The sequence below is a fragment of the Oncorhynchus nerka genome, linkage group LG17 (assembly GCF_034236695.1).
Source record: "Oncorhynchus nerka isolate Pitt River linkage group LG17, Oner_Uvic_2.0, whole genome shotgun sequence".
Classification (NCBI taxonomy): Eukaryota; Metazoa; Chordata; class Actinopteri; order Salmoniformes; family Salmonidae; genus Oncorhynchus; species Oncorhynchus nerka.
The window spans coordinates 26,376,302-26,403,169 of NC_088412.1; the positions used below are offsets into that span (position 1 = coordinate 26,376,302).

The following is a 26,868-nucleotide window of genomic DNA, read 5'->3' on the forward strand; positions in this document are numbered from 1 at the left end:
ACCAATCTGGCTAGCTAAAGCCAACTTCATAAAATTGCTGGAAGGTGGCTAGTATGACAGAGAACGAACAAAACATTTTTGTTTTATTTATTTATCAAGAAGGAATCAATAGGCTGAAGAACTTGCTAAAATTAATTTACAAACATACCCAAAAGTATGTGAACAGGCACCTGCTCGTCAAACATCTCATTCCAAAATCATTGGCATTAATATGGAGTTGGTCCCCCCTTTGCTGCTGTAACAGCCTCCAATCTTCTGGGAAGGCTTTCCACTAGATGTTGGAACATTTCTGCCGGGACTTGATTCCATTCAGCCACAGGAGTATTAGGGAGGTTGGACACTGATGTTGGGCAATTAGGCCTGGCTCGAAGTCTACAAAGTCATCTTAAAGGTGTTCGATGGGGTTGAGGTCAGGGCTCTGTGCAGGCTAGTCAAGTTCCACACCGATCTCAACAACCCATTTCTGTATGGACCTCGCATTGTGCACGGGGGCATTGTCATGCTGAAACAGGAAAGGGCCTTCCCCAAACTGTTTCCACAAAGTTGGAAGCACAGAATCGTCTAGAATGTCATTTTATGCTGTAGCATTAAGATTTCCCTTCATTGGAACTAAAGTCTTTGAAAGCCAAGTTAATAAACAGATCACTGACCATTTCGAATCCCACCATACCTTCTCCGCTGAGCAATCCGGTTTACGAGCTGGTCACGGGTGCACCTCAGCCACGCTCAAGGTACTAAACGATATCATAACCACCATCGATAAAAGACAGTACTGTGCAGCCGTCTTCATCGACCTGGCCAAGGCGTTCTACTCTGTCAATCACCGTATTCTTATCGGCAGACTCAACAGCCTTGGTTTGGCTTACCAACTACTTCACAGACAGAGTTCAGTGTGTAAAATCGGAGGGCCTGTTGTCCAGACCTCTGGCAGTCTCTATGAGGGTACCACAAGGTTAAATTCTCGGGCCGACTCTTTTCTCTTTATATATCAGCGATGTCGCTCTTGCTGCAGGTGATTCCCTGATCCACCTCTACGCAGACAACACCATTCTGTATACATCTGGCCTTTCTTTGGACACTGTGTTAACTAACCTCCAAACGAGCTTCAATGCCATACAACACTCCTTCTATGGCCTCCAACTGCTCTTAAATGCTACCAAAACCAAATGCATGCTTTCCAACCGTTCGCTGCCCGCACCCACGCGCCCGACTAGCAACACTACTCTGGACGGTTCTGACCTAGAATACTTGGACAACCACAAATACCTAGGTGTCTGGCTAGACTGTAAACTCTCCTTCCAGACTCATATCAAACATCTCCAATCCAAAATCAAATCTAGAATCGGCTTCCTATTTCGCAACAAAGCCTCCTTCACTCACGCCGCCAAACTTACCCTAGTAAAACTGACTATCCTACCGATCCTTCACTTTGGCGATGTCATCTACAAAATAGCTTCCAATACTCTACAGATGCAGTCTAGCACAGTGCCATCTGTTTTGTCATCAAAGCCCCTTATACCACCCACCACTGTGACCTGTATGCTCTAGTTGGCTGGCCCTCGCTACATATTAGTCGCCAGACCCACTGGCTCCAGGTCATCTATAAGTCTATGCTAGGTAAAGCTCCGCCTTATCTCAGCTCACTGGTCACGATAACAACACACACCCGTAGCACGTGCTCCAGCAGGTATATCTCACTGGTCATCCCCAAAGCCAACACCTCCTTTGGCCGCCTTTCTTTCCAGTTCTCTGCTGCCAGTGACTGGAACGAATTGCAAAAATCGCTGAAGCTGGAGACTTACATTTCCTTCTCTAACTTTAAACATCAGCTATCTGAGCAGCTAACCGATCGCTGCAGCTGTACATAGTCCATCTGTAAATAGCCCACCCAATCTACCTACCTCATCCCCATATTGTTTTTATTTACTTTTCTGCTCTTTTGACCACCAGTATCACTACTTACACACCATCATCTGCTCATCATCATCTGCTCATCTATCACTCCAGTGTTAATATGCAAAATTGTAATTACTTTGCAACTATGGCCTATTTATTGCCATACCACTTCATGCCATTTTCACACACTGGATATATACTTTCTTTTTTTATATTGTGCTATTGACTGTACGCTTGTTTATTCCATGTGTAACTCTGTGTTGTTGTTTCTGTCACACTGCTTTGCTTAATCTTGGCCAGGTTGCAGTTGTAAATGAGAACTTGTTCTCAACTAGCCTATCTGGTTAAATAAAGGTGAAATAAAAAAATTAAAAGGCCTAGCCCCATCCCTGAAAAACAGCCCCAGACCATTATTCCTCCTCCACCAAACTTTACTGTTGGCACTATGCATTCGGGCAGGGAGCGTTCTCCTGGCATCCGCCAAACCCAGACTCGTCCGTTGGACTGCCAGATGATGAAGCGAGCTTCACACCACTCCAGATGACTCTTGGCATTGCGCAAGGTGACCTTAAGCTTGTGTGCGGCTGCTCGGTCATGGAAACCCATTTCATGAAGCTGTTTCAACTTCACAATAACAGACTTACAGTTGACCGAGGCAGCTCTAGCAGGGCAAAAGTTTGATGAACTGACCTGTTGGAAAGGTGGCATCCTATGACAGTGCCACGTTGAAAGTCAGCTCTTCAGTAAGGCCATTCTACTGTCAATGTTTGTCTATGGAGATTGCGTGGCGGTGTGCTCAATTTTATATATCTGTCAGCAACGGGTGTGGCTGAAATAGCCAAACATAATTTGAAGGGGTGTCCACATACTTTTGTATATATAGTGTACCTCATGCGAGTCCTGCCCATCATGGGTAGCTAAAATCAAATCAAACGCTGTGTGTTTGTAACTCTACACTCTCCTCATCCACTGATGATAGGCTAATGCACGTGCACCTTGGGAGAAACCACTTAGGGTATTTTGCCCCCTCTGCAAAATATCACTGACAGATATTTTAATAAACAGTAATGATAAAATGTGGGTTTAAAAATGAAGTGTTAGTCGTTAATTTAACATCAGAACATTTTTATAACAGGACAAATCTTATGGGACACGTGCTCTTGGACCCAATATGGGAAGGATGCCTCTGCTCTTGTGATACTGTATTGTAACCTCACAGCCAGGCTGGCAGCATGCAACATTAGTACTGATACTTGCATTTTATTCATGGGCTCAGGCAGATCATTTTCAATACAGCATATATTGTAAACAAAATAATATATTTAACCAGTTTCCTCTTCCCTCTATAACCCTCCATCTCTCTCTTCTCAGTCTGCTGGTCTCTCTCTAGGATCTCTGTCCTATTGGTGCGATGGCCTTCTCCTTTCTGGCTTTCCTGATCTTATCTGTCCACACCCTCCTATCCCTTGGCTGCCCAGTGGGATGTCGCTGCTACAGCTTGACTGTAGAGTGTGGCTCTATGGGCCTCCGGGACATCCCCTCACATGTCCCACCCTCCACACAGGTTAGCCATGATGACTCAATATGTTTACCACATACATCTGTTTCCTAGACCCACACACACATAGGCCACCACCCCCCACACAATATAGGCAGTCTTGAATTATCCATACACTTATCTTCTTAGAGAGTTTACAGGGTGGCAGGTAGCCTAGTGGTTAGAGCGTTGGGCCAGTAACTGAAAGGTTGTTAGATCGAATCCCCGAGCTGACAAGGTAAAGATCTGCCGTTCTGTCCCTGAACAAGGCAGTTAACCCACTGTTCCTAGGCTGTCATTGTAAATAAGAATGTGTTCTTAACTGACTTGCCTGGTTAAATAAAGATGGTGTTGTGCTTTCCCTGATCATTGTATTCTGTACTTCTGCTCATCTATTCCATTTAGACCATCTTCCTCCAGGACAATGCTATCGGGCAGATCAATCTATCTGACCTCTCCCAGCTGGGCCTTCTGCACTGCCTGTATCTGCAGAACAACAGTATCGCAGCACTGGAGCCTGGGGCCTTCCAGAGCCAGGGTAATCTTCTGGAGCTGGCCCTCAACGGGAACCGCATCCACCTGATCACAGGAGACATGTTCAGGGGCTTGGAGCACCTCCGTATCCTCTACCTGGCAGGAAATGACATCACTCGCCTACAGGACTATACCTTTAGAGGCCTACTGGTCAGTCCACATATTATCAGTCACTCAAGTTAATGTTTTGCTAAATCAATGCTTTTCTTTACTGTTCCCTTCCTCCCTTGTAAACAGACCATGTTTGTCCAGATAGTTGTCTAGACCTCAACACAACAATCAACGTACTAACGTCAATGACTTACTCTACATTATATCACTATTCATTACTAATAATGATTACAATCCCTGCTTCCGTAGCGTCTTCAAGAGCTTCACCTGCAGCAAAATAACATTGAGATGCTGGGAGACCAGGCTCTAGTTGGTCTGTCCTCTCTTGCCCTCCTTGACCTCAGCCGGAATAACCTGCACACCATCGGCCCTGCCACCCTGCGGCCCCTCGTCAGCCTGCAGGTGCTGCGTGTCACAGGTAAGGGGAGCGCCAGGGGCTGTGGAACCATAAAAGAGCATACAGTAAATATACTGCCATTGTTAAGCTAGAATTACCTCCTAACTTTGTGTTAATTGTGTCATTGTCCTGTCACATCCTTTTTTATCCTCTTTTGTTGACTTGGCCACACCCACCCATCACATGATCATTTTCTACTGTAGACAATCCATGGCGTTGTGACTGTGCCCTGCACTGGCTGCGCAGCTGGATTGATGAGGAGGGCCAGCGCCTGCTGAGCTCGGCCGAGAGACGCTTGGTGTGTTCCGAGCCACCCCGCCTTTCCCACCTTAGCTTGGTAGAGGTGCCTCTCAACAGCCTGGTGTGTATCCCCCCTCTGGTGCAGCTGGAGCCACGCCGCCTGGCCGTGCGCCTGGGTGAGAGCCTACGTGTCTCCTGCCATGCCTCTGGTTACCCCAGGCCACAGGTCACCTGGAGGAAGACGTCCCAGGGCAAGGTGCAACTATCCCCGCGGGGGCTGGTGCAGGACCTGGGCAGTGTAGGGAGTGTGGGGGCTGAGGATGCATCACACCCAGGGCGGGTGAGACTCCAGAAGGAGGATGGGGAGCGCTTCGATCCAGACACGGGCAGTGGAATGCTTTTCCTCAGCAACGTGACGGTGTCTCACGCCGGGGTGTATGAGTGCGAGGCCTGGAACGCTGGAGGGGTGGCCCGTGTGACCTTTCAGCTAGCAATCAACTCCTCGTCCTCTTCCAGTTGGTCCCCCGCCTCCTACGCCCCATCCTGGCCTCGTCTGCGCGCCAATCGGCCAACATCGTCAGACGTGAGGAGAGAGCCCCTGTACGCCATTGGCAGCATGGCCTTCAGCACGCTGGGAGCTGCTACACAGACTGCCATCGCCATAGGGATCTCCCTACTGGCCCTCACTGCCCTTCTCCTGGTGGCCATGATCTACAGCCGGCACCGCCATCGACAGAAAGACACAGATGACAAGGAGGAAAGCATACTGTATGTCAATGATTACTCAGACGGACCAACAACCTTTGCCCAGCTGGAGGAGTACCGCGATGAGCGCGGGCATGAGATGTATGTTCTTAACCGCGCTAAACCCATCATCCCACCTGTCACCACAGCTGATACCACCACCCTGGGGTACCAACAGCAGGAAGCACTGTCTCCCACAAAGCCCCAGATGGAGCCCGATATACGGACAATGAGAAGGATGGCAGGGGAGGGCGTGGAGGCAGAGACGGTGACAGCCGAGTCAGAGGGCTTGTTTCTGAATCACACAGGGTTGTTCCTCGACTCACAATTTGCATATGAGATCCACTGCTGAAGGCCCCCAGGAGGACATTCACTGTGAGCTAGCCCAGAGTGCTTAATGTCACTTTTCAGATGGATGTCCCTCTGGTGACCAAACCTCTAGACTGCAGATCAGATTTGACAAAGAGAGTTCAGATTAATCATAAATCCTGATTGCTCTGGTTCCAGAGTGACAAGCTTGAGTAGCAGTGAGATATAAAGACATGCCAGGAGAGGTGCCGCCGTCAACCAAAACCCCCACTGTACTGTACCTTACTGTGAGCTGAAAAAATGTGTCTTATGTCATGTTGATTAACTCCAACTTGAAACTATAGTTACCATATTATGGAGAAACCATTAGTGGAGTGAGTCACGTGTAGTGGAAATAACCTTATTATGATTCTACTGTTTTACATCAACTAAACTGTGTTAGGGGCCTAAAAAGGCACCCTTGGCTGAACGCTGAGAGGGTGAGAATTTAATGAGTAATGTGTATAGTAAGTCTTTCATAAAATACTTCTTTGTGACAGAACACTGAGCTACCCAGATCCTCCATTTTCCAGTCTACAGCCATTGTCTTCGGTCAGATGGCGTCATTCTAACGCAACACACGTCAGTGCAGACGGCCGTGGTGCTGATGCAAGACAATGGTCTACAGCATAATATTCCTTCCAAAGATTTCATCAGTCAAACAACGGTATACAGTCAAACAAGCTCCCTCTTCTTCAGGTCCTGCTCCTTTCATTATAGTGCCTTACAAAAGTATTCATCCCCCTTGGCGTTTTTTCCTATTTTGTTGCATTACACCCTGTAATTTAAATGGATTTTTTATTTGGATTTCATGTAATGGACATACACAAAATAGTCCAAATTGGTGAAGTGAAATGAAAAAAAGGACTTAAAAAATGGAAAAGTGGTGCGTGCACCAGTTGTGGAGAAGTAATCATCAGGGTTGGGTTATAAAAAAGTATCTGTATCTTTGAACATCCCACGGAGCACCATTAAATCCATTATTTTAAAAAATTGGAAAGAATATGGCACGGCAACAAACCTGCCAAGAGAGGGCCGCCCACCAAAACTCATGGACCAGGCAAGGAGGGCATTATTCAGAGAGGCAACAAAGAGACCAAAGATAACCCTGAAGGAGCTGAAAAGCTCCAGAGCGGAGATCGGAGTATCTGTCCATTGGACCACTTTAAGCCGTACACTCCACAGAGCTATGCTTTACAGAAGAGTGTCCAGAAAAAAAGCCATTGCTTAAAGAAAAAAATAATCAAACTCGTTTGGTGATCGCCAAAAAGCATGTGGGAGACTCCCCAAACGTATGGAAGAAGGTAGTCTGGTCAAATGTAGCTTTTTGGCCATCAAGGAAAATGCCATGTCTGGCGCAAACCCAACACCTCTCATCACCCTGAGAACACCATCCCTCATCCATCATGCTGTGGGGATGTCTTTCATCGGCAGGGACTTTGAAACTGGTCAGAATTTAATGATGTTTGGCGCTAAATACAGGGAAATTGTTGAGGGAAACCTGTTTCAGTCTTCCAGAGATTTGAGACTGGGACGGAGGTTCACCGTCCAGCTGGACAATGACCCTAAGCATACTGCTAAAGCAACACTTGAGTGGTTTAAGGAAAACATTTAAATGTCTTGGAATGGCCTAGTCAAATCCCAGACCTCAATCCAATTGAAAATCTGTGATATGACTTAAATATTGCGGTACACCAGCGGAACCAATCCAACATGAAGCAGCTGGAGCAGTTTTGCCTTGAAGAATGGACAAAAATTGTAGCTCCCTCCAGTAACCACGAGCAGAACTGTTCCTTGATTTTAACTGGCGGTTTTATTCTGTAGTTTTAGTCAGAATTATCACCTTCTGTGAGAACTATAAAGTAAATGAAAATACAGTTCTTACATACATCATTCTTACAACTTTCTTATCTTATGAGTAACTTATTAGCTTGATATGACTCTGAAGTGCTTACATACATAAAAACAGTTTAGCCAGAGATATAACAGTATCAGGTTAAACACATGAATAAAGGAAAATACCTCATTGGCTGCTTATTACAGAAGGGAGGAAACAAACTTCACACTTCTTATTCCTGACATGAATTCACGCTTCATCCTTAATTATTATAATGTTACCATCCTAACCTAACATACACATTTCAACTGTTACAAACTACACCCGAAGACATGAATAACCTATCTAACACAGCGTGGGATTGCCTTCACTCCAAAAGTGCCTTGCTACGATAATAATCCCCGTTATAACAGTTCTTAGCCATGTAGTTCCGCTTGTCTTACTATTTCCCCCACATAGCGAACACATAAACAATTCAAACAAAAACAACGACATAGACTCACAGGTTAATTGTCAGTTACAAAAATCCCAGTGGCTAGATGTGCCAAGCTTATAGAGACATAGCCCAAGAGACTTGCAGCTGTAATTGCTGCAAAGGGTGGCTCTAAAAGGTATTGACTTTGGGGTGTGAATAGTTATGCACGCTCAAGTTATTTTTATTTATTTTTTGTCTTATGTCTTGTTTGTTTCACAATAAATAATATTTTGCATCATCTTCAAAGTGGTAGGCATGTTGTGTAAATCAAATGATACAACCCCCCCCCCAAAAAAAAATATATTTTAATTACAGGTTGTAAGGCAACAAAATAGGAAAACTGCCAAGGGGGGTGAATACTTTCGCAAGCCACTGTATATTGGTGACAAAATATATATACAACAAAATGTCAACATGCATGAACTGAAGATGAGGAGACGTATTACATTTGAGGGCATTATCAGAAATCATTGACCTGACCTCCTATAACTTTAAATGAATACTTTTTTAAATCCATGAAATTCCTGTAGGGCTCAACTTTATGATGAAAGTCTTTTTGTCGCTTGTACTTCAACATGTTTTTTAGTTGACAAAACAAGGCCTAATGTGATTCAATGTTGATTTTTTTTAAGATAAAGTGTTCAATAGCTTTTAGCCAACTGTATTTCCAGAATGAGGTTAAGTTTAGGAAAAGGGTTAGGGTTAGGCTTAGCTACAATCCTACAGTTGTCAACAACTGTTGTTCAAGACGCGACCAGTAGAAAGAGCTGTTGGCCAACGCCATCTTTCAACAACGATAGAGACGTTAACAAACCATCTGTGGCGACAAATCATCAGTATATCATAACACTGGTGTGTTTGAGGTGGGAAGAGTGAGAAAAGCCGTGCAATCTGGTATTAAAACACTGGATTGTCCTCCCCTTGTAAAACTGAATTTCAAGCTCTTCATTTCAGATGTTTTTAATGCATTTATTTAAAAATGTATATATATTTGTGGTTTATATTTATTGTGTTTTATTCCTTTTCCAAATAAATACAATTAGGAAAATGGTCTCAGCTGATGTTTCAGATGGAAGTATATTGTACTCATTTTGTCTACTTGCCCATTTGTCCAAACATGTCTAAAATACAATGCTCCATGTAGCCTACAATTCTCAATTAAACCAATCCCACAATGTAAGGAAATAATGAAGGCCCAAAGCTTGCCATGAAATTAGACCAGTTATGAATTTGTTGTATGTAAACTGATTTTGATTTCAACGCAATAGTAGGCCTAAGTGAAGTGTTTATTTTGCAGTGCCTGTTTGATTGATCTGCTCCATATTGAATGGCCAGTTTCAGACCACAATTCATGACAACATAATTGGAAGTCAGCATGGTCCGGTAAACGCACCGGTGTGCCAGAAGTGCGTGGAACAAAAGACGAATAGGCTACGGAGATATTTGGATTTCATGAAGGGGCATGTGTTTGATTCGGTTCTATTTATAGAGCCAACGCAACGCGCACAAGCAGCGAGAAGAGAGGAGAAGACGTGCACTCGGATATACTATACCTATCGACTTCTGTTGATCAGGATTTTGTCAATATTACGACATGCCTAGCGTCTTTCGCAAGGCATACACAGGAATCTCTTGGAACACTAACCCTGTGGTCTCCATATGGTTGTATATCTGAATTGTGCATTATAATGGGGCCTTTTGGCTGTCTTGGGGGTGTGGACTGCCTTGAGTGATCATCATAAATCCTTACTCAATTTGAGTAATTATTGTCTGATTAATAGTCATGCTGATTATTCAGGAGAATCCTCTCACAGAATTTAATATAATATATACACATAATTCTAGATAGGTAGGCATTTATAGGCCTACAGGTGCTCTAAATTAGATTTTTGTAGATTGAATATCATTATGTTAATAGATTTAGGCAAATTTTGAACTGGACATGTTGAGTCAAAATTAACCCATGTCCTTGCTTTCAGACATGTCTGAAGCTGAACAAGCTATATAATAGGATGGAATGTAAACATTGATCAATCAGACCAGAGCACAAAGGTCATTTGAAAGGTTTAAGAAATTCCACTCACAAGATCAATGAGAATGGATTCAATTTAGAAGGTGATGGGTTGTGCAATGCTTGTCTTTTGTCTCTTTTCATGCAAACATCCACCCTTCCCAGGAACAACCACAAAGAGCTGGAGAGGCTTAAAGTAGGTGAACGTTTTGGACAAGCAACTCAGAAGGAGAGAGGATCTGCTACAGTCATGATTTTGACAGAGGACATAGAGATGGACCTGTTTTCCGTTATAGGCACGTTTGCTATGCCAATAGCAGTAATTCCGCAATACCAACAGGAGACAACGGTAGGTAACGCAGCCATTGAGGCAGTTGAACAGGTCAAATCAACCTATGATCGTGTATGATTTAGTGTTATAGACTACTGAGTCTGACCATGGTTAGGTTCAGTTACATTTCAGATTATACTTACTCTGCATCTTTCTCTCTCCTATAGAGACAACAACCTGAACACCCCCTAGTATCACTCCCGTTGGAGGAAGATGATATAGGACCACCTAAACAGCAGAGGGAGACTGTTACACCTGTAAAGATTGAGAAAGAATCTATACAAAGGATTACAAATAACACCTTTGAGAGCATTGAGATCGAAATGGAGATGTTTCCGCCCTCAGGCTTGACTGAAAGTGATGTGGTGGAGATCACTCCAGATGACCCTTCTGTCATGACCAGGGTAAGGACCCCAATCATTGTTTCGTTTATGATCTTTAATTTAGATGCCTGCAAATAAATCCAAGGAATGTTAAATTTTATATACAATTATTTTCAATGTTTATATCTTGGATGATTTGTGAATCACACACTCAATTTAAAGTTATAAATCTAGAATATGATACATTTCATTCCTTTTATTCAGACACCAGGACCAGTTGTCCCAGTCTCACCAGAACCAGTTGTCCCAGTCTCACCAGAACCAGTTGTCCCAGTCTCACCAGAACCAGTTGTCCCAGTCTCACCAGAACCAGTTGTCCCAGTCTCACCAGAACCAGTTGTCCCAGTCTCACCAGAACCGATCCGACCAAGCAAACTGAAATGGAGAAGAATCACACCAGGGAAGACTTGTTTGGTGGTTAAAGATGTGATCTGCCTGCCACAAGGCCACTACCTGGCTCAGGAGGACAGGCACAGTGTCCCCAGAGGCCAGGAGAGGGACGAGCTCGCTGCCATGGGCCTCATCGCTAGGATAACCATAGACAACTCCTGGCTCCATCATGAAATGGAGAGCCGCCTTGCCTCACTGTTCAGGAGCCGCTTCTTCAGTGGACGCGAACAAAGATTCACCTTCACATACCTTCAGGTGATTACAGTGGAGGATTAAACACTTGGCACACTAACTCTGATACAGCACCACTACTGATCGCGGGACGCAACTACGCAGTGGTGCATCTGTACATTAAGTACTTTTGTCTCTGTGTCCCTACCTGCATTCTGATTTAATATGTAAACCATATTTTTCAGTGTCTGCAGAGCTCTCGTGTGCTGTTTGTTCCAGACACCCCACCACAGTTCTCCTGGAGTGGGGAACAGGTTTTGCGGATAGCAGGACATGGCCCCCTTTATATTCTCAGTCACTATGATTTCATGAGCTTTGAGGTAAATGGATAATAATAAAAATAATGAATGTGATTTATCTTTTATTAAATGTATTTGCTGTGCAATCATTGGAACATTTATGAAGTCTTTGTTGTTGTTATTCCATAGATAGAATGTGAGTGGCCAACAAACAACGCACCAGTAATTAACAGGTATGCAAATTACATTCGAACTAGATCTTTATCAATGTCAGTGCAATTTATTTTCATGACTCAACATGGCATTGTGTATATATGATCTCAAACGGACTCATAACAAAACACTTTACTGTTCACTTAACCAAAGCTCTAATGCCCTCAAATGTTTTTAATTTAGTCATGATTTCTTGGTGGATGACAATGAGGATGAGGAGGAGGAGGAGAGAAGTGTAGAGTCTCCCCTGCCTGTCACCACTGATGAGGAGGTAAGCTTGGTATAACATTTGGTAAAACATGTAGAATTCTGTATCTTTACGAGATAGTTTTTATGTTTTAGGTCATTTCGGACCTGGTCACCATCCTCCAAACATACAGAGAACAAAACTCAATGCCTGAAATCCAAACACACATGTATGTGAGGCGGAGAGACATCTTCAGAAGTGCACTCAAGGTGATGAGGAAGAAGTCATTCTCCATCAAGACAACTCCTCTCTTCCACTTCCTAGGAGAGGATGTTGATGACTATGACGGCCCTTTGAGAGAGTTTTTCAGGTGAGTTCTAACTGCTCTCCCTTTTCATTTACACTATACAATATATTTTCTTGCCCCCTTCAGAACAGGAAATTATTTTGTTTTTCACTTTGACATGCCCTAATGCAATCGATTCCTTTTTTCTAGACTCATCATGTTAGAGTTGCAGGAGAGCGGTATCCTGGAGGGTCGCCCGGGGCATCTGTTGTTTGCCTGCAACCAGGCTGCCCTGGAGGAGAGGAGGTACTACGCTGCAGGAGTCATGGTGGCCTGGTCTCTGCTGCATGATGGTCCTGGACCATGCTGCCTACACCAGTCCCTCTACCAGCTCATGTGTGGCCAAAGCCCTCCCCTGGAAGACTTCAACTGGATGGACATCTCTGATGTGGATGTACAGATGAAACTGCAACAGGTACAACACAAGACATAATCAAATCACTACCAACCTTTTCTTTCTTTTGGTGCACTCAATCCCTGTTCCTAGCGGTACTGGAGCGCCAAGTCTAGGTCCAAGAGGCTTCTAAACATCTTCTACCCCCAAGACATAAGACTCCTGAACAGCTAATCAAATGGCTACCCAGACTATTTGCACTCTACCTACATGTACATATTACCTCGACACCCCACATTGACTCTGTATCGGTACCCCCTGTATTTAGCCCCGCTATTGTTATTTACTGCTGCTCTTTAATTATTTGTTATTCTTGTCTCGCACTTTTTGGGGGGTATAAAACTGCATTGTTGGTTAAGGGCTTGTAAGTAAGCATTTCACTATAAGGTCTACACCTGTTGTATTCGGCGCATGTGACAAATAACATTTGATTTGATTTGATTCTGGGTTTGTGATTGATTCTTTTGTATAGGTCAAGAATTGCACTAGCATCCAGAGTTTGACTCCAAACCTGTGTGAATGGATTGTAGGTTGTGGAATTCCTGATATCTACAGTGCTGAAATCAAAGACATGCCCTACATCTATACCTGGGTTTTAAGGCACTGCATTTATCACAGGTAGGATATAATTTTTTATTGGTCATACAGATGAAGGATCTTAATTTGATCACTATTTTGTTGCTGAGAATTATCCTGCACTGCCCTCTCCAGCGCTTTAGGTCACCATGCTCTCGCGTCTCAGCCGGACTGACAGGTTTCCGGTCCGCTCCTGATCCCCGGGATCGTCATTTTGGTTGGCGTCCTCTGGCTGGAGCCCCGCGTTGGGGAGGGGGTACAGTCACGTGTGCGGCCTCTAGGTCACCAGGCTGCTTGTTATGGCGCAGACCTGTCACCATCATTACGCGCACCTGCTCGTCATCACTCACCTGGACTCCATCACTTCCCTGACTACCTTCCCTATATACTGTATGTCACTCCCTTTGGTTCCTTCACCAGGCGTTATTGTTTCAGTTTCCTGTCTGCGTTGTTCGTGTTTCTTGTTTTGTTTATTAAATGATGCACTCCCTGAACTTGCTTCCCAACTCGCAGCGCACTCGTTACAGATGGCCCAACCACCCATCAAGCAACATTATGGACTAAACGTTAAAATCCTGTTGATGCAGGATCATTCTGCTGTACCAGTATAGGTCAAATTAAGGTCCTACATCTGTATATTTTATGAACACCTATTCAACATTTGGTCATCTTGGTTTTCCTCTGCTCTTACGATCATATGGAATGCAACTATACGTTTGGTTAATATCACTGCTTGTTTTTTTTTTGTAGGGTGGCAAGCATGATCTCCCAGTTCACAGAGGGTCTGAACAGCTGTGGTGGCCTGTGGGATATCATCAAGGCCCACTCTGCAGCCTTCATGCCTGTCATGACCAGGACAGAACACCCTCTCACCCTGCAACAGTTCAGAAGTCTGTTTGAGGTGTCGTGGAGTCCTCTGGAATCAACCATAGGCCTGAGACAAGCCGAGGAGACCACAGTCACTCCTGGGAGAGACTTCTGATCATGATCAACAGTAGGCTGGGTATTTTCTGTTGCTTTATATTGAATATTTCTAGAATTAATTCATTTTCGGTCAAGATTCATACATAGATCTAGTTGAATATATTCTCAGCTTTTCAATAAAATGTTATCTGTTCTTGCATCGCTTCTCAGAACACCAGACTGCCTTGTCCTTTGGGAATCTACTGGCCTTCATCACAGGGGCGGATCAGATCCCTCCTTTGGGATTCCTAAGAAATCTCTGCATCAGATTCTACGACCAAGACCAGGGAATGTTCAGTGTCCGTTTACCACATGCCTCTACTTGTACTTTGGAGCTCTACCTTCCCCGAGGTATGGCCAGTCCTGGTGGGTTGAAGGACATGCTGACAAGAGCACTGCAGGAATCTTTAGGATTTGGAAACATTTATGCTGACAGTTCAGCTTTGAGCCAATGATCAATCCAACAAAAAAACAATGTGGGAGGAATCAAAGCTTGGTAATGTTTGATAGATGAGGTAATCAATAATGCATGGTTTACCAGTCTAGGTGTTTTATTTGTTCTGCAAATTGTCATTTTCTCCATTACTAATGAGATTCTCAGCAATGAGTACAGTACGTACTGAATGAGATTGCAAGATAAGGACGGAATATAATTTCTGATATGCAGTTAATATGAAGGACATTCAACTGAATGTGTCAATGTAAAAGGGTCTAGCACATTTCCTTTTAATCTGGAAGTTGTTTAACTTAATATTCTATGTATTCATATTTTAGATATGCTAAACTCAGTCATTTTTGTCAAAATGAATTAAGACCAAGATAGTGCCCATTAAGTCATCAACGAACAGTATTTGGTAATCATTTGAAAATAGAATAACAATACATTGCTAATTTTGATTATGACAAAATTGAGATGTAATTATGCATTGTAGACATCATGTTAATATACAAAATGTGACTTAATAAAATATTTTTGATAACATGAATGAAACTGAAATTAGCAATATTTAATTGATTCAAGGGCAGCTACTCACCAATTATAGGATTAAATCATAATTATACCTTAAATACCATCTTTACACACTGCTGGTAGTAAGCCTAGATATTTTACTGTCCAAAAGATACCTTCATGGTGTTACTACCTTTATGTACAGTTCCTTCAGAAAGTATTCAGACCTTGATTTTTTCCCATCTTATTCTAAAATTGATTAAATTGAGGAAAAAAACTATCTACACACAATACCCAAAGATGACAAAGCAAAAACTGGTTAAGAAATGTTTGCTGATAAAATATTACATAGGTTTTCAGACCCTTTACTCAGTACTTTGATGAAGCCCCTTTGGCAGCGAATACAGCCCTTCTTCCCCAATTGCTCAGTTTGGCTGGTTGGCCAGCTTGGTGGAGTCTTGGTGGTTCCAAACGTCTTCCATTAAACACAGTGTTCTTGGGGACCTTCAATGCTGCAGAAATGTTTTGGTACCCTTCCCCAGATCTGTGCCTCGACACAATCCTGTCACAGAGCTTCCTTTGACCTCATGGCTTGGTTTTTGCTCTGACATGCCTTGTCAACTGTGAGACCTTGTATAGACAGGTGTGTGCCTTTCCAAATCATGTCGTCAATTGAATTTACCACAGGTAGGCTCTAATCAAGTTCGAGAAACATCTCAAGGATGATAAATAGAAACAGGATGCAGCTGAGCTCAATTTCATGTCTCATAGCAAAGAGTCTGAATACTTATCTAAAGAAAGTATTTGTTTTTATTTTTAATTCCTTTGCAAAAAATCTAAAAACCTGTTTCTACTTTGTCATTATGGGGTATCATGTGTAGATTGCTGAGGAATTGTTTTTAGATCATCCATTTTAGAATAAGGTTGTAACGTAACAAAATGTGGACAAAGTCAAGGCATCTGAAAACTTTCCGAAGGCACTCTATTTCACTGTGATCTGTTTTCCATTCAGTCAAACATGGAAGAACTGAAATCAGAGGAAACTGACACAAACTTAAATCTATTTATCCCTGTATTCATTCATATCATTATGGACAGGAAGCAATTATTACGATCAAAACTGACCTCTTTAATAAGTTGGATGACTGTTTCATTGTCTAGTTTAACAGTGGAGGACATGTTTAATGTTGCATATGCAACATTTGTGAAGCCTGTGGAAGAGAGTAAGACCATGAGGAACAAAATCCTAACATTTACACAAGTTTTGATACAAGTAGGGGGTATTTGGAAGCCTGTTACCAGTCTGTTGGTGTCATCATGCCACTTCTTGTCATGTTTGGCTTGTAAGGAGTGGTATGATGGCACAAACAGATCAGGGAAAATGCTAGGTATTTGGGGGCTTGATTCCCAAAGCATCCAAGTATGTTAAACACTGATCAAAAATATTAACTCAACATGTAAAGTTTTGGCCCTATGTGTCATGAGCTGAAGTAAAAGGTTCCAGAAATGTTCCATACACACAAAAAGCTTATTTCTCTCAAATTCTGTGCACAAACGTGTTTACATCCCTGTTAGTGAGCATTTCTCCTTTGCCAAGATAATCCATCCTTCTGACACATTTGGCATATCAAGAAGCTGATTAAACAGCATGATCATTTGTATTTATTAGGGATCCCCATTAGCTGCTGCCTACTCTTCCTGGGATCCAAACACATTAAGGCACTTACATCACACATAAAACAAAAGATAAAACAGTACATCATATAATATTTTTACATCACTACATATCACCAATACAAAATGTTTAATCATTGACATGCATATCATTAATGTTAGCTCCCCATGTACATTGGGCAGCTCGCGTCTGGGTTTCCCTTTGTAGTCCGTAATAGTTTTCAAGCCCTGCCACAACCGACGAGCGTCAGAACCGGTGTAGTAGGATTCAATCTTAATCCTGTATTGACGCTTTGCTTGTTTGATGGTTTGTCTGAGGGCATAGCTGGATTTCTTATAAGCGTCCGGATTAGTCTCCCGCTCCTTGAAAGCGGCAGCTCTAGCCTTTAGCCCGATGTGGAGGTTGCCTGTAATCCATGGCTTCTGGTTGGGATATGTACGTACAGTCACTATAGGGACGACGTTATCGATGCACTTATTGATGAAGCCAATGACTGAGGTAGTGTATTCCTCAATGCCATTGGATGAATCCCGGAACATATTCCAGTCTGTGCTAACAAAACAGTCCTGTAGTGTAGCATCTGCATCATCTGACCACTTCCGTATTGAGCGAGTCACTGATACTTCCTGCTTTAGTTTTTGCTTGTAAGCAGGAATCAGAAGGAAATAATTATGGTCAGATTTGCCAAATGGAGGGCGGGGGAGAGCTTTGTATTCATCTTTGTGTGTGGAGTAAAGGTGATCTAAGATTTTTTTCCCCCCTGGTTGCACATGTGACATGCTGGTAAGAATTTGGTAAAACTGATTTAAGTTTGCCTGCATTAATGTCCCCGGCCACTAGGAGCGCTGCTTCTGGGTGTGCATTTTCTTCATTGCTTGTGGCCTTATAGAGTTGGTTGAGAGCAGTCTTAGTGCCAGCTTCGCTTTGTGGTGGTAAATAGACAGCTACGAATAATACAGATGAGAACTCTCTTGGTAGATAATGTGGTCTACAGCTTATCATAAGGTACTCTACCTCAGGCAAGCAATACCTCGAGACTTCTTTAATATTAGACATCGCGCACCAGCTGTTATTGACAAAAAGACACACACCCCCACCCCTCGAATTACCAGAGGTAGCGTCTCTGTTCTGCCGGTGCATGGAAAATCCCACTAGCTCTATATTGTCCGTATCTTCGTTCAGTCAGCTCGGTCCCGTTGTTAGGATAATCTTAATTGTAGGTCATCAATTTTATTTTCCAATGACTGCACATTAGCGAGAAGAATGGAAAGCAGTGGGAGTTTACTCGTTCGCCTCTGGATTCTCACAAGGATGTCCGATCTGCGTCCTCTTTTCCGGCGTCTTTTCTTGACGCAAAAGGCGTGGATCTGGGCCTGTTCCAGTGAAAGCAGGATATCCTTCTCGTTGGACTCCTTAAAGGAAAAAGTTTCTTCCAGTCCGCGGTGAGAAAATCGCTTTTCTGATGTGCAGAAGTTATTTTTGGTCATAAGAGATGGCAACATTATGTACACACAACCCCAGACCACGTGTAACCACGCCAGCACAGGACCTCCACATCTGACTTCTCACCTGCGGGATCGTCTGAGACCAGCCACTCAGACAGCTGATGAAACTGTGGGTTTGCATAACCAAAGACCTTCTACAAAAACTGTCAGAAACAGCCCCAGGGAAGCTCATCTGCGTGCTCGTCGTCCTCACCAGTGTCTTGACTCGACTGCAGTTCGGCATAGCTACCAACTTCTTTCGGCAAATGGTCACCTTTGATGGCCACTGGCACATTGGAGAAGTGTGCTCTTCACAGATGAATCCGTTTCAACTGTACCAGGCTGATGGCAGGCAACGTGTATGGCCATTTTTAAAGGTATCTGTGACCAACAGATGCATATTTGTATTGCCAGTCGTGAAATCCATAGATAAAGGCTTTATAATGAATTTACTTCAATCAACTGATTTCCTTAAATGAACTGTAGTTCAGTAAAATCTTTTAAATTGTTGCATGTTCAGTTTATATAATATGATTACCTACCTTGATACGGAGCAGTGTGTATTAGAACTGGATATGTTGGAGCAGTGGTTGTTGAAGCTGGAGTTTTTTAGTTGTTGGGGGATTTGGGTTGGCGATGATGATGCTATGGTTTGGATTAATGTTGCTGTGGTTGATGATGACAAGTGATTTGGAGATGGTGTTTCCATTGTTACCGATGATGTTTCCGTGGTTGCTGATGATGTTGCCATAAATAATGATGACTTTGCCATTGTTACTGATGATGTTAGCATAGTTGGTGATGATGATGCCGTGGTGGAGTGTTGTTGCGGTAGTTGACAATGTTACCATAGTTACCGATGATGTTTCCATAGTTGGTGATGATGTTGCCATGGTGGGTGATGATATTGCTGTGGTTGGTGATGCTGTTGCCACGTTTGCATATGATGTAGCCATGGTTACCGATAATGTTTCTGTAGTGGGTGATGATGTTGCCATGAATGACGATGACTTTGCAATGGTTACTGATGATGCTGCTGCCATGGTTACCGATTAAGTTGCAATGATTACTGATGATGTTTCAGTAGTTGGTGATGATGTCATGGTGGACGATGATGTTTCTGTGGTTGGTGATCTTGTTACCACGATTGGAGACAATGTCGCCATAGTTACCAATGGGATTTCCGTAGCTGCTTGTGATGTTTCCATGATGGCAATTGATGTTTCTGTGGTTGCAGATGATGTTGCCATGGTTACCAATGACTTTGCAATGGTTACAAAATATGTTGTTGTAATTGGTGAAGAGTCTGAATACTTATGTAAAGGTAATATCAGTTTTTTTGTATTTTTTATAAATTAGCAAAAAATTGGAAAACCTGTTTTTGCTTTGTCATTATGGAGTATTGTGTGTAGATTGATGAGGAAAAAATACATGTAATACATTTTATAATAAGGCTAAATGTGCAAAAAGTCAAGGGGTCTGAATAGTTTCCGAAGGCACAGTATAATGTAGGCCTAATTATGGTCATTAATAATAAACTCCATTAAACAAACATTCATAGCATACAGTACAGAGTACCACAGTATGAGTCATAATACCCTTAAAACCTATCAGTCAAACAGGGAAATGATTCCAATCATTTTTCCACCATTTCCCCATAGGGGATTTTAGAAACACTTAAAATAAGATCTGTGTTTTGTGTAGGCTTACCCTGGCGTGACATTTTATTAACTCTGTAAATTTCTCTAGGACAAATGTACTTTTATCAATATATTCGCCTGTATTTACCCCCCCAAAAATAAAAAATAAAATAAAATAATGAAAAGCTAATTAGCTGCTAATGTGGCTATCATAAAGAACAACAAATGCCAAGATGATCTGGACGAGCCTGCCGAATCGAGGCAAAGGTAAGAATCTCTGGATTAACTATCTAATGTTAGCTAAATGTAGTAATTCATAAATTGGCTACATTTTTTTACATTGAAAATTCTGTGAACTGTCTTGTGCAAGTTTTAAATTAACACAATACCTGTTAGCAAAGGTGTCAGCTAGAGATGGCGTGCAGGGATGGATGTGTAATTTTCCATGATGTCAACTTTGATGCTGATTAGTATTTTCGAATAGAGCCCAATATATTGATGAGTCACCTTGTCCGAGAGAGATTTACATGGTTAATAAAATGTCACGCCAGGGTAAGCCCTTTTTTCTAAGCATTTCTAAATTCTAAAAAACGATTGGAACCATTTCCTTGATTTTACAAGTGGGTTTTATGGGTATTCTGACACCTCCACTGTGGGGCTCTATACCCTCAGTTTTAGGCTAACCACTGTGGATATTATTCGATACCTGTTGTGTTACATACAGGAAAACCCAACCAAAACTATTTATAGAACATTTTGCTATGGATAAAATAGGCTCCCAGCAAGACGATGCAACTGTCTCCTGAATGTTTTGTTTGACTGGAAGGACAGGAGAAATCCAGAACTATCAACAAAATTGTGTTTACAAAATATGTCTATGGAAACCCTATGAACTCAAAAAGGTTCCTAGTAGGGTTTTGTTCCTCTTGGGACCAAATAACTGTAACACATAAGATTGAAGTTCCGGACGCTCGAGAGTTAGAACGCTCCCACAGATTCTTCTGTCAGATAGCTAGCTGCTAGCTATGTCAATAATTCGCGTAAATGTTTTGTACACATCTGCAACTGCTCGGTAAGTTGCTTTTTGTCCGCAATACAGGGCAGCAGCAACAACTAACGTTAGCTAGCTAGCGCCAGAGCCATATATTTACAGCTGGCTAGCCAGCTAGCTATGTTGCTCTCGTGACGTGAGTTGGGCTGGTTGGCCGCGCTGAAATAAAATATATTTGTGATTCTTCTTTGCTAGCTACTAGTTAGCTATTATGCTAACATATTATTATTATGTTACAGGATGATGTGCATACTAGCTAACCAGGCTGAATTTTGATGCCAATAACTGAAAATGGATAGAGATTTACTGAGGCAGACTTTGTCTCACCATGGACAAAGCCTGTTTACCCATCTCAAATGTGAACAAAGTGAAAATCCAGATTTCAAGGCTATTGAACCTGACTTGTCCAAAGCCAGCTATCAAAGGTAATTTAAATGGACAACACAGACAGTATTGAATCCACATTTATTTGAATCCAAATGTAGACTAATTGAGCTCCAACACTGTCAACTGCAAATTTCCAGACAGGTGTACTGATAATGTTAATACTATCATCTACAGGAAATATGGAGGGGAGGACAATGCCTTAGTGGAGCAGTTCATTGCTAGAAAAGCTGACATCCTGTTTGCGCCATCATGGAAGTCTAGTGCACTTCTGGAGGATGTGTTAGAGGAGGAAGGAGAAGGTAACGGTTACTGTGAAATTTAGAGGTAAACCAACATATTGTCTTGAGTGTGGACTAACGACTGTATCCTTTTCCTAGAGCCCTACGCCATCATGCCCCCTCTGGAGCAGTTCATGGAGGTGTCGTTTGAGGAACGGAGAAATCTCTTGTACAGGGACATTGAGCGAGGGGACATTGTGATAGGCAGGATCAACTCCATCAGGGACTTTGGCTTCTTTGTAACTTTGATCTGCATGGGAGGTGGACTAGAGCGAGACATAGAGGATCTGGAGCTCACGGTAGGGTTTGTGGCTTCGGCCTGGTGTCGGTGTGCCCTATTGAAGAAATAAGAGTAAGTGGTAGCCTCTTTCTCTGCTTTATTTCTCTCCTCAGGCCCTGTGTCCCCTTAGAGATGTACCTTCCAATGGCAATCATGATGATCCGCTATCATACTATCAGCTTAATGATTTGATAAGAGGTGAATGCACAGTGCACACTAGCTAACTTTGTGTTGTACATTTAAACAACTTATCACAACTGCATTGTGAACATAAGTCAACAAACTGAACTAGGGACCATGTGCTGTTCTCTAGCTGGAGTGAAGGACATTGACCGATACCATGAGAAGATAACCATTTCACTTCAGCCCTCCTCCCTCGGCCCAAATCTGATGAACCTAAAGCTGGGAGTTTTTAGTAGAGATGATTTGCCACTTCAATACAGGTAAGACAGATCTATTCTAATTGGCAGAAAAATAGTTATGCTTGAACTTAGGCTACATCTTTGCTCATTGTATTTTTTTTATTGTTTTACCCAGTCGCAGTGTGAGGGTTGCAAACGACAACACTGAAACCTATGAGAGGGTTTTAGAGGGTTCTCTTGGCTACTCCAATCCGTCTAATGTGGAATATCTCCTGGGGAAGATTGGGGTCAGTGACACACAGCCTCCCTCACTCATGAGAGGGCTACAGAGGTGAGAAGACAAACTTGTTGTTTTGCTATTCTTCAGAAGACACGCTTTCCATTGATATCTGTAGCCCCTTTTTATCAGCACTTGACTGTATTTTGGGACTCTCCTTTACAGCAAACATTTTCTCGAGGAGGACTTTGCCACAACTATCCGAAAGAAGCAGTCTGCATCCTGGGCTCTTAAATGGTATGCCTGACATTTACATTTTTGGGGCATTTTGACATTTGCAGCAGCATGTCACTAAATCTCTGCTAGCCGAATGTTTACAGAATGAATGAACTGGTCCTGATCTTTCTTTCTTTGTCAATATGTCTCCGCTATAGTGTAAGGGTTGGTGTGGACCACTTCAAATCTGGCCGCCATGTCGAAGCAATGAATGAATATAACAAGGCCTTAGAGATCGACACTAACAATGTGGAAGCCCTTGTGGCACGTGGTGCACTGTGAGTAGCCATCTTATTTTATTGATAATATGGTCGATCATTAACAATCTACCGGTAATAGTCAGCACTCCTAGCTTACACTCTGATAGTTATCTCTGTTGACCACAGGTTTTTGAAACGTGATGTTGTTTAATTGTCGTATAAAATGTAGTTGTGGTCCTACAGCTAATATAAACTTGCCATTTGATTTCCCAGGTATGCTAACAAAGGGAGTTTGCTGAAGGCAATAACTGACTTTGAGCTGGCATTGGAAAGCTGCCCAACCCACAGAAATGCAAAGAAATACCTATGCCAGACCCTGGTCGAGCGAGGTGGCCAGTAAGTGGGAATGTTTATCCACTTCCTTTATTATCTTGTGTGCACTGAAGTGATTTACAAGTGACAGCCCTTCCACTGAAAAAAACTGTTTTTTCATTCTGTTAGACTGGAGGAGGAAGAAAAGCTAGTCACAGCTGAAGGACTCTATAGAAAAGCCCTGGCCTTAGACGACTCCTTCCAAGACGCCAAGGAAGCATTGAAAAAAATAGAGCTGCTTATCCAGGTGAGCTGGAACATTCCATGGCAATGCCAACTATTCCTCATATGACTGATCATTGAACATTGTGAACTATGAACATTTTGAGGGAAAAGGGCCAGTGAAAAGTTCTGTGTCGTTAGCGTGCTTCGAGTAACACACAGGGAACCTTGTAATACTGATTAAGTGTTTTGTTGTGTGCTTGTCTGATCTGGGATCCTGCCCTTTGACTCTACCCGACTGCCTTGATTGTCGCTTGTCTATTGGGGGAACAAACAACCTTACAACTGGAATGAAAATGGTTGGTACGCTGGACCTGGTCTCAATGCGGTAAATGTAAACCCTTTTTGTCCACCTGGAAAAATTAACATTTGTTCTCTGCTTGTGATTTCTGGATCATGCTATGGTAAACATGTCTGTGTATATGCCATTTTTCCCATTGTCCTTATCCATTCAAATTAATTAATGGAATGTTTTTCACATTGCTGGTTTCCTCCCTTTATAATTTTTCATCTCTTGAAAACGGGTAAAATTTTACTGTGAAAATGACTGCTTTAAAGAAATCGCTCAAACTGAGAGAAGAGGCAGCTGCAAAGGAAGCGGAAAAAGCTAAGAATGTGGAGACAAGTGCAGAAAAATTGCGTAAGATCTTAAAAGAAGAAAAAAGGTACATCCATACCAATCCGTCAGAAAGGTAACCTGGTAAACTGTCAGCTCATCGGTTGTCTTGTAAAAACTAAATACGTACACGTAATTTAATTTGGCGAAATATTATCATTCATCATTTAAATTCATCACAAATATAACCTATTTCATATGTAGCTACATAGTTTGTCTGCTATAACTCCCTCTAGAATGAAAAGGAAACAAAGGAGATCCTCCTCTTCATCGTCGTCTTCCTCCTCTTCTTCTGACCGATCCTCCTCGGGTCGCAGGAAGTCAAAGAAAAAGAAGCGCAAACACAGACGGTCATCTCGAGGGAAGAAACACCAGCAGGTTTCATCCAGGGACAACAGGAGTGTGGCTGATGACGAGGAGGAGTGGTACCCTGCCCCGCCCAACACCTCCGCCTCCTTCCTGGATCAGAAATCTAGCGTAGTTAGGCCGTTTGAGGGGCCAGAGAGGACTGAAGAAGGCAGTCAGCCCCCCAGCAAGGGCAGGAGCCACTCGTACCACTCTTTATCATCAGTGTCTGACGCTCCGGACAACAGCAGGTTTGAAGATGACCCTTTTGACGCCTCTCCTCAGCGAGCTGAGGGCAGCAAGGGAAAAGGTGTCCGTGGTGACAAGACCAGTGATGGAGACGTGAAAGAGAGGGAAGGCTCCAGGGGCCAGAGGAAGAGCCAGGGCCAGGAGGATCAAAGTGGCCCACAAGACGTTCCCAGCTCATTGGAGAAAGTCAAACACAGAAGAATGTCCTCCTCATCTGCCGGCTCAGAGCATTCCCGCAAATCTGACCAGTACACCAACGACCTCCCATCACAGTCCCACATATCCACCTACAGGCGATCAGATAGTGGGAAGTATGGTAGCACAGAGCGAGGCGATAAGAAAGAGCAGGAGAGGGGCACTCGAAGGTCTGATGGAGGAGATTACAGGTCTTCCACTGACGCCACTCGGAATGGTAAGGGATCATCCGCAGGAGGAAGTCAGAAAAAAGAGCTGCCAACTAATCTCCTAGATCTCTTCAGCCAGATAGCCCAGTTTGAGAAGGAGAAATGCGTCAAGCCGAAAAAGTGAATTCAGCTTTTCCGAGATGCTTTTACCTTGTCATAAAAACAATAAACTAATGCTATTCTAATGTTGGACAAAGTTGTAGTTACCAAGCTGTCATAATTTAGTGTTGGTGATATCAAACATTTTCCTCTGAAATGTTTATTGTTATTTCTGTGATCAATACACTGCCTTAATATTATGAGATTACATTTTCTGTGAAAGGATGTTTTTTTATGTGCCAGAAAGCAAATGAAAGACCAGTTAAGATGTCTTCTTTTGGCTTACAGCTGGAAAAAATGTATTTCCTTTGCTTTAATAATTGTGTATTTTCCTCTTGGTACTTGGTAATACAGAGTTCATTGTACTATCAGGAAACTCACAAATAAGATCTATTGAGATAGAAATGTGCCATTCTTTTCTATTTGCTGGTAGTAGATTGGAAGATGTCATTTAATGACTGATGACACATTTCCATGTGTGAATCTTTTTCAATAAATGGCCTACGAGCTTTGCCCAAAATGTCCAAGCTTGATTTGTTGTTTGGTTGAAGCATCAACGTGGTTATTTTGTTAGACCGCTGCGCCACTCGGGAGCCCTAAGGCACTGCATCTCAGTGCAAGAGACTTCACTACAGTCCCTGGTTAAAATCCAGGCTATATCACATCCGGCCGTGATTGGGAGTCCCATAGAGAGGCGCACAATTGGTCCAGGTTTGGCTGGGGAAGGCAGTCATTGCAAGTACGAATTTGTTCTTAACTGACTTGCCTAGTTTAAATAAAGGTTAAAAAATTAATTGTCCTACTTAGTATCAGAAGTTCTCCAAAATACTGTTGTGTTAGCCTTGTCTGGATCTCTTACTGTTAAAATTCTGGTCTCTCACTTCAGTGTTCAGACATTTATTTTATGTCCAATGGCTGCTTGGTGAGCTATTTTATGTCAAATTGCATGATTTAATAACTAGACACAGCATACTTTAATAGAAACAGCCAAAGTGGCTTATTTACAGCTTAATTTAACGTCTTACTCCATCATACTGCACATCAGTTAAATGTTTTTAGTTCATCTTGTTACAAGGGATTACTCACTAATTCACAGGCACAGCTATTTAGTCTGTCAAGTGTGTCACTCTTAAATGCCCTAATATGTTTTAATAAACTGGTCCCTTTAACACTAATCATGTTATACACTGTTTACTCTGAGGTATGTGTATTTAAAATTTTTTTAAAAAGTTTATGTTGGGTGGACTAATCTTTTATTCCAATAGAGTGCACTCCTTTGATCAGAATAACATATTACATGTATGAAGGGTCCTGCAGTTCCCCACACCTATTTTCTCACATGACTATTTTCATATTTTTACCTGATGATTGTATGAAAT

General features: G+C 42.6%; 3 protein-coding genes across 4 annotated transcripts; all 3 read left to right on the top strand.

Annotated features, from left to right (window-relative positions):
- The first annotated feature begins 3,129 nt into the window (after nt 1-3,129).
- LOC115145472 (leucine-rich repeat-containing protein 24-like) lies at nt 3,130-9,125 on the top strand. Its single transcript, XM_029687006.2, has 4 exons — nt 3,130-3,460; nt 3,839-4,117; nt 4,328-4,496; nt 4,679-9,125. Exons 1-4 carry the CDS (start codon nt 3,308-3,310, stop codon nt 5,809-5,811), a joined length of 1,734 nt encoding a protein of 577 aa, XP_029542866.1. The 5' UTR covers nt 3,130-3,307; the 3' UTR covers nt 5,812-9,125.
- Nucleotides 9,126-9,494: 369 nt separating this feature from the next.
- LOC115145061 (uncharacterized) lies at nt 9,495-12,883 on the top strand. The gene is made up of 9 exons (XM_065002793.1): nt 9,495-9,502; nt 10,296-10,479; nt 10,629-10,865; nt 11,049-11,489; nt 11,651-11,785; nt 11,894-11,937; nt 12,101-12,188; nt 12,260-12,474; nt 12,601-12,883. Exons 1-9 carry the CDS (start codon nt 9,495-9,497, stop codon nt 12,881-12,883), a joined length of 1,635 nt encoding a protein of 544 aa, XP_064858865.1.
- Nucleotides 12,884-21,078: 8,195 nt separating this feature from the next.
- LOC115144988 (tetratricopeptide repeat protein 14-like) lies at nt 21,079-26,009 on the top strand. Of its 2 annotated transcripts, none has more exons than XM_029686173.2 (13): nt 21,079-21,203; nt 21,422-21,607; nt 21,744-21,868; nt 21,947-22,146; nt 22,241-22,325; nt 22,441-22,570; nt 22,665-22,820; nt 22,932-23,003; nt 23,141-23,260; nt 23,456-23,578; nt 23,684-23,801; nt 24,335-24,468; nt 24,629-26,009. In XM_029686173.2, exons 2-13 carry the CDS (start codon nt 21,474-21,476, stop codon nt 25,512-25,514), a joined length of 2,283 nt encoding a protein of 760 aa, XP_029542033.1. In that variant the 5' UTR covers nt 21,079-21,203; nt 21,422-21,473; the 3' UTR covers nt 25,515-26,009. The 2 variants fall into 2 exon arrangements, with proteins under 2 accessions (XP_029542033.1, XP_029542034.1); XM_029686174.2 differs by having other exon boundaries at nt 24,335-24,441.
- The last annotated feature ends 859 nt before the right edge of the window (nt 26,010-26,868 follow it).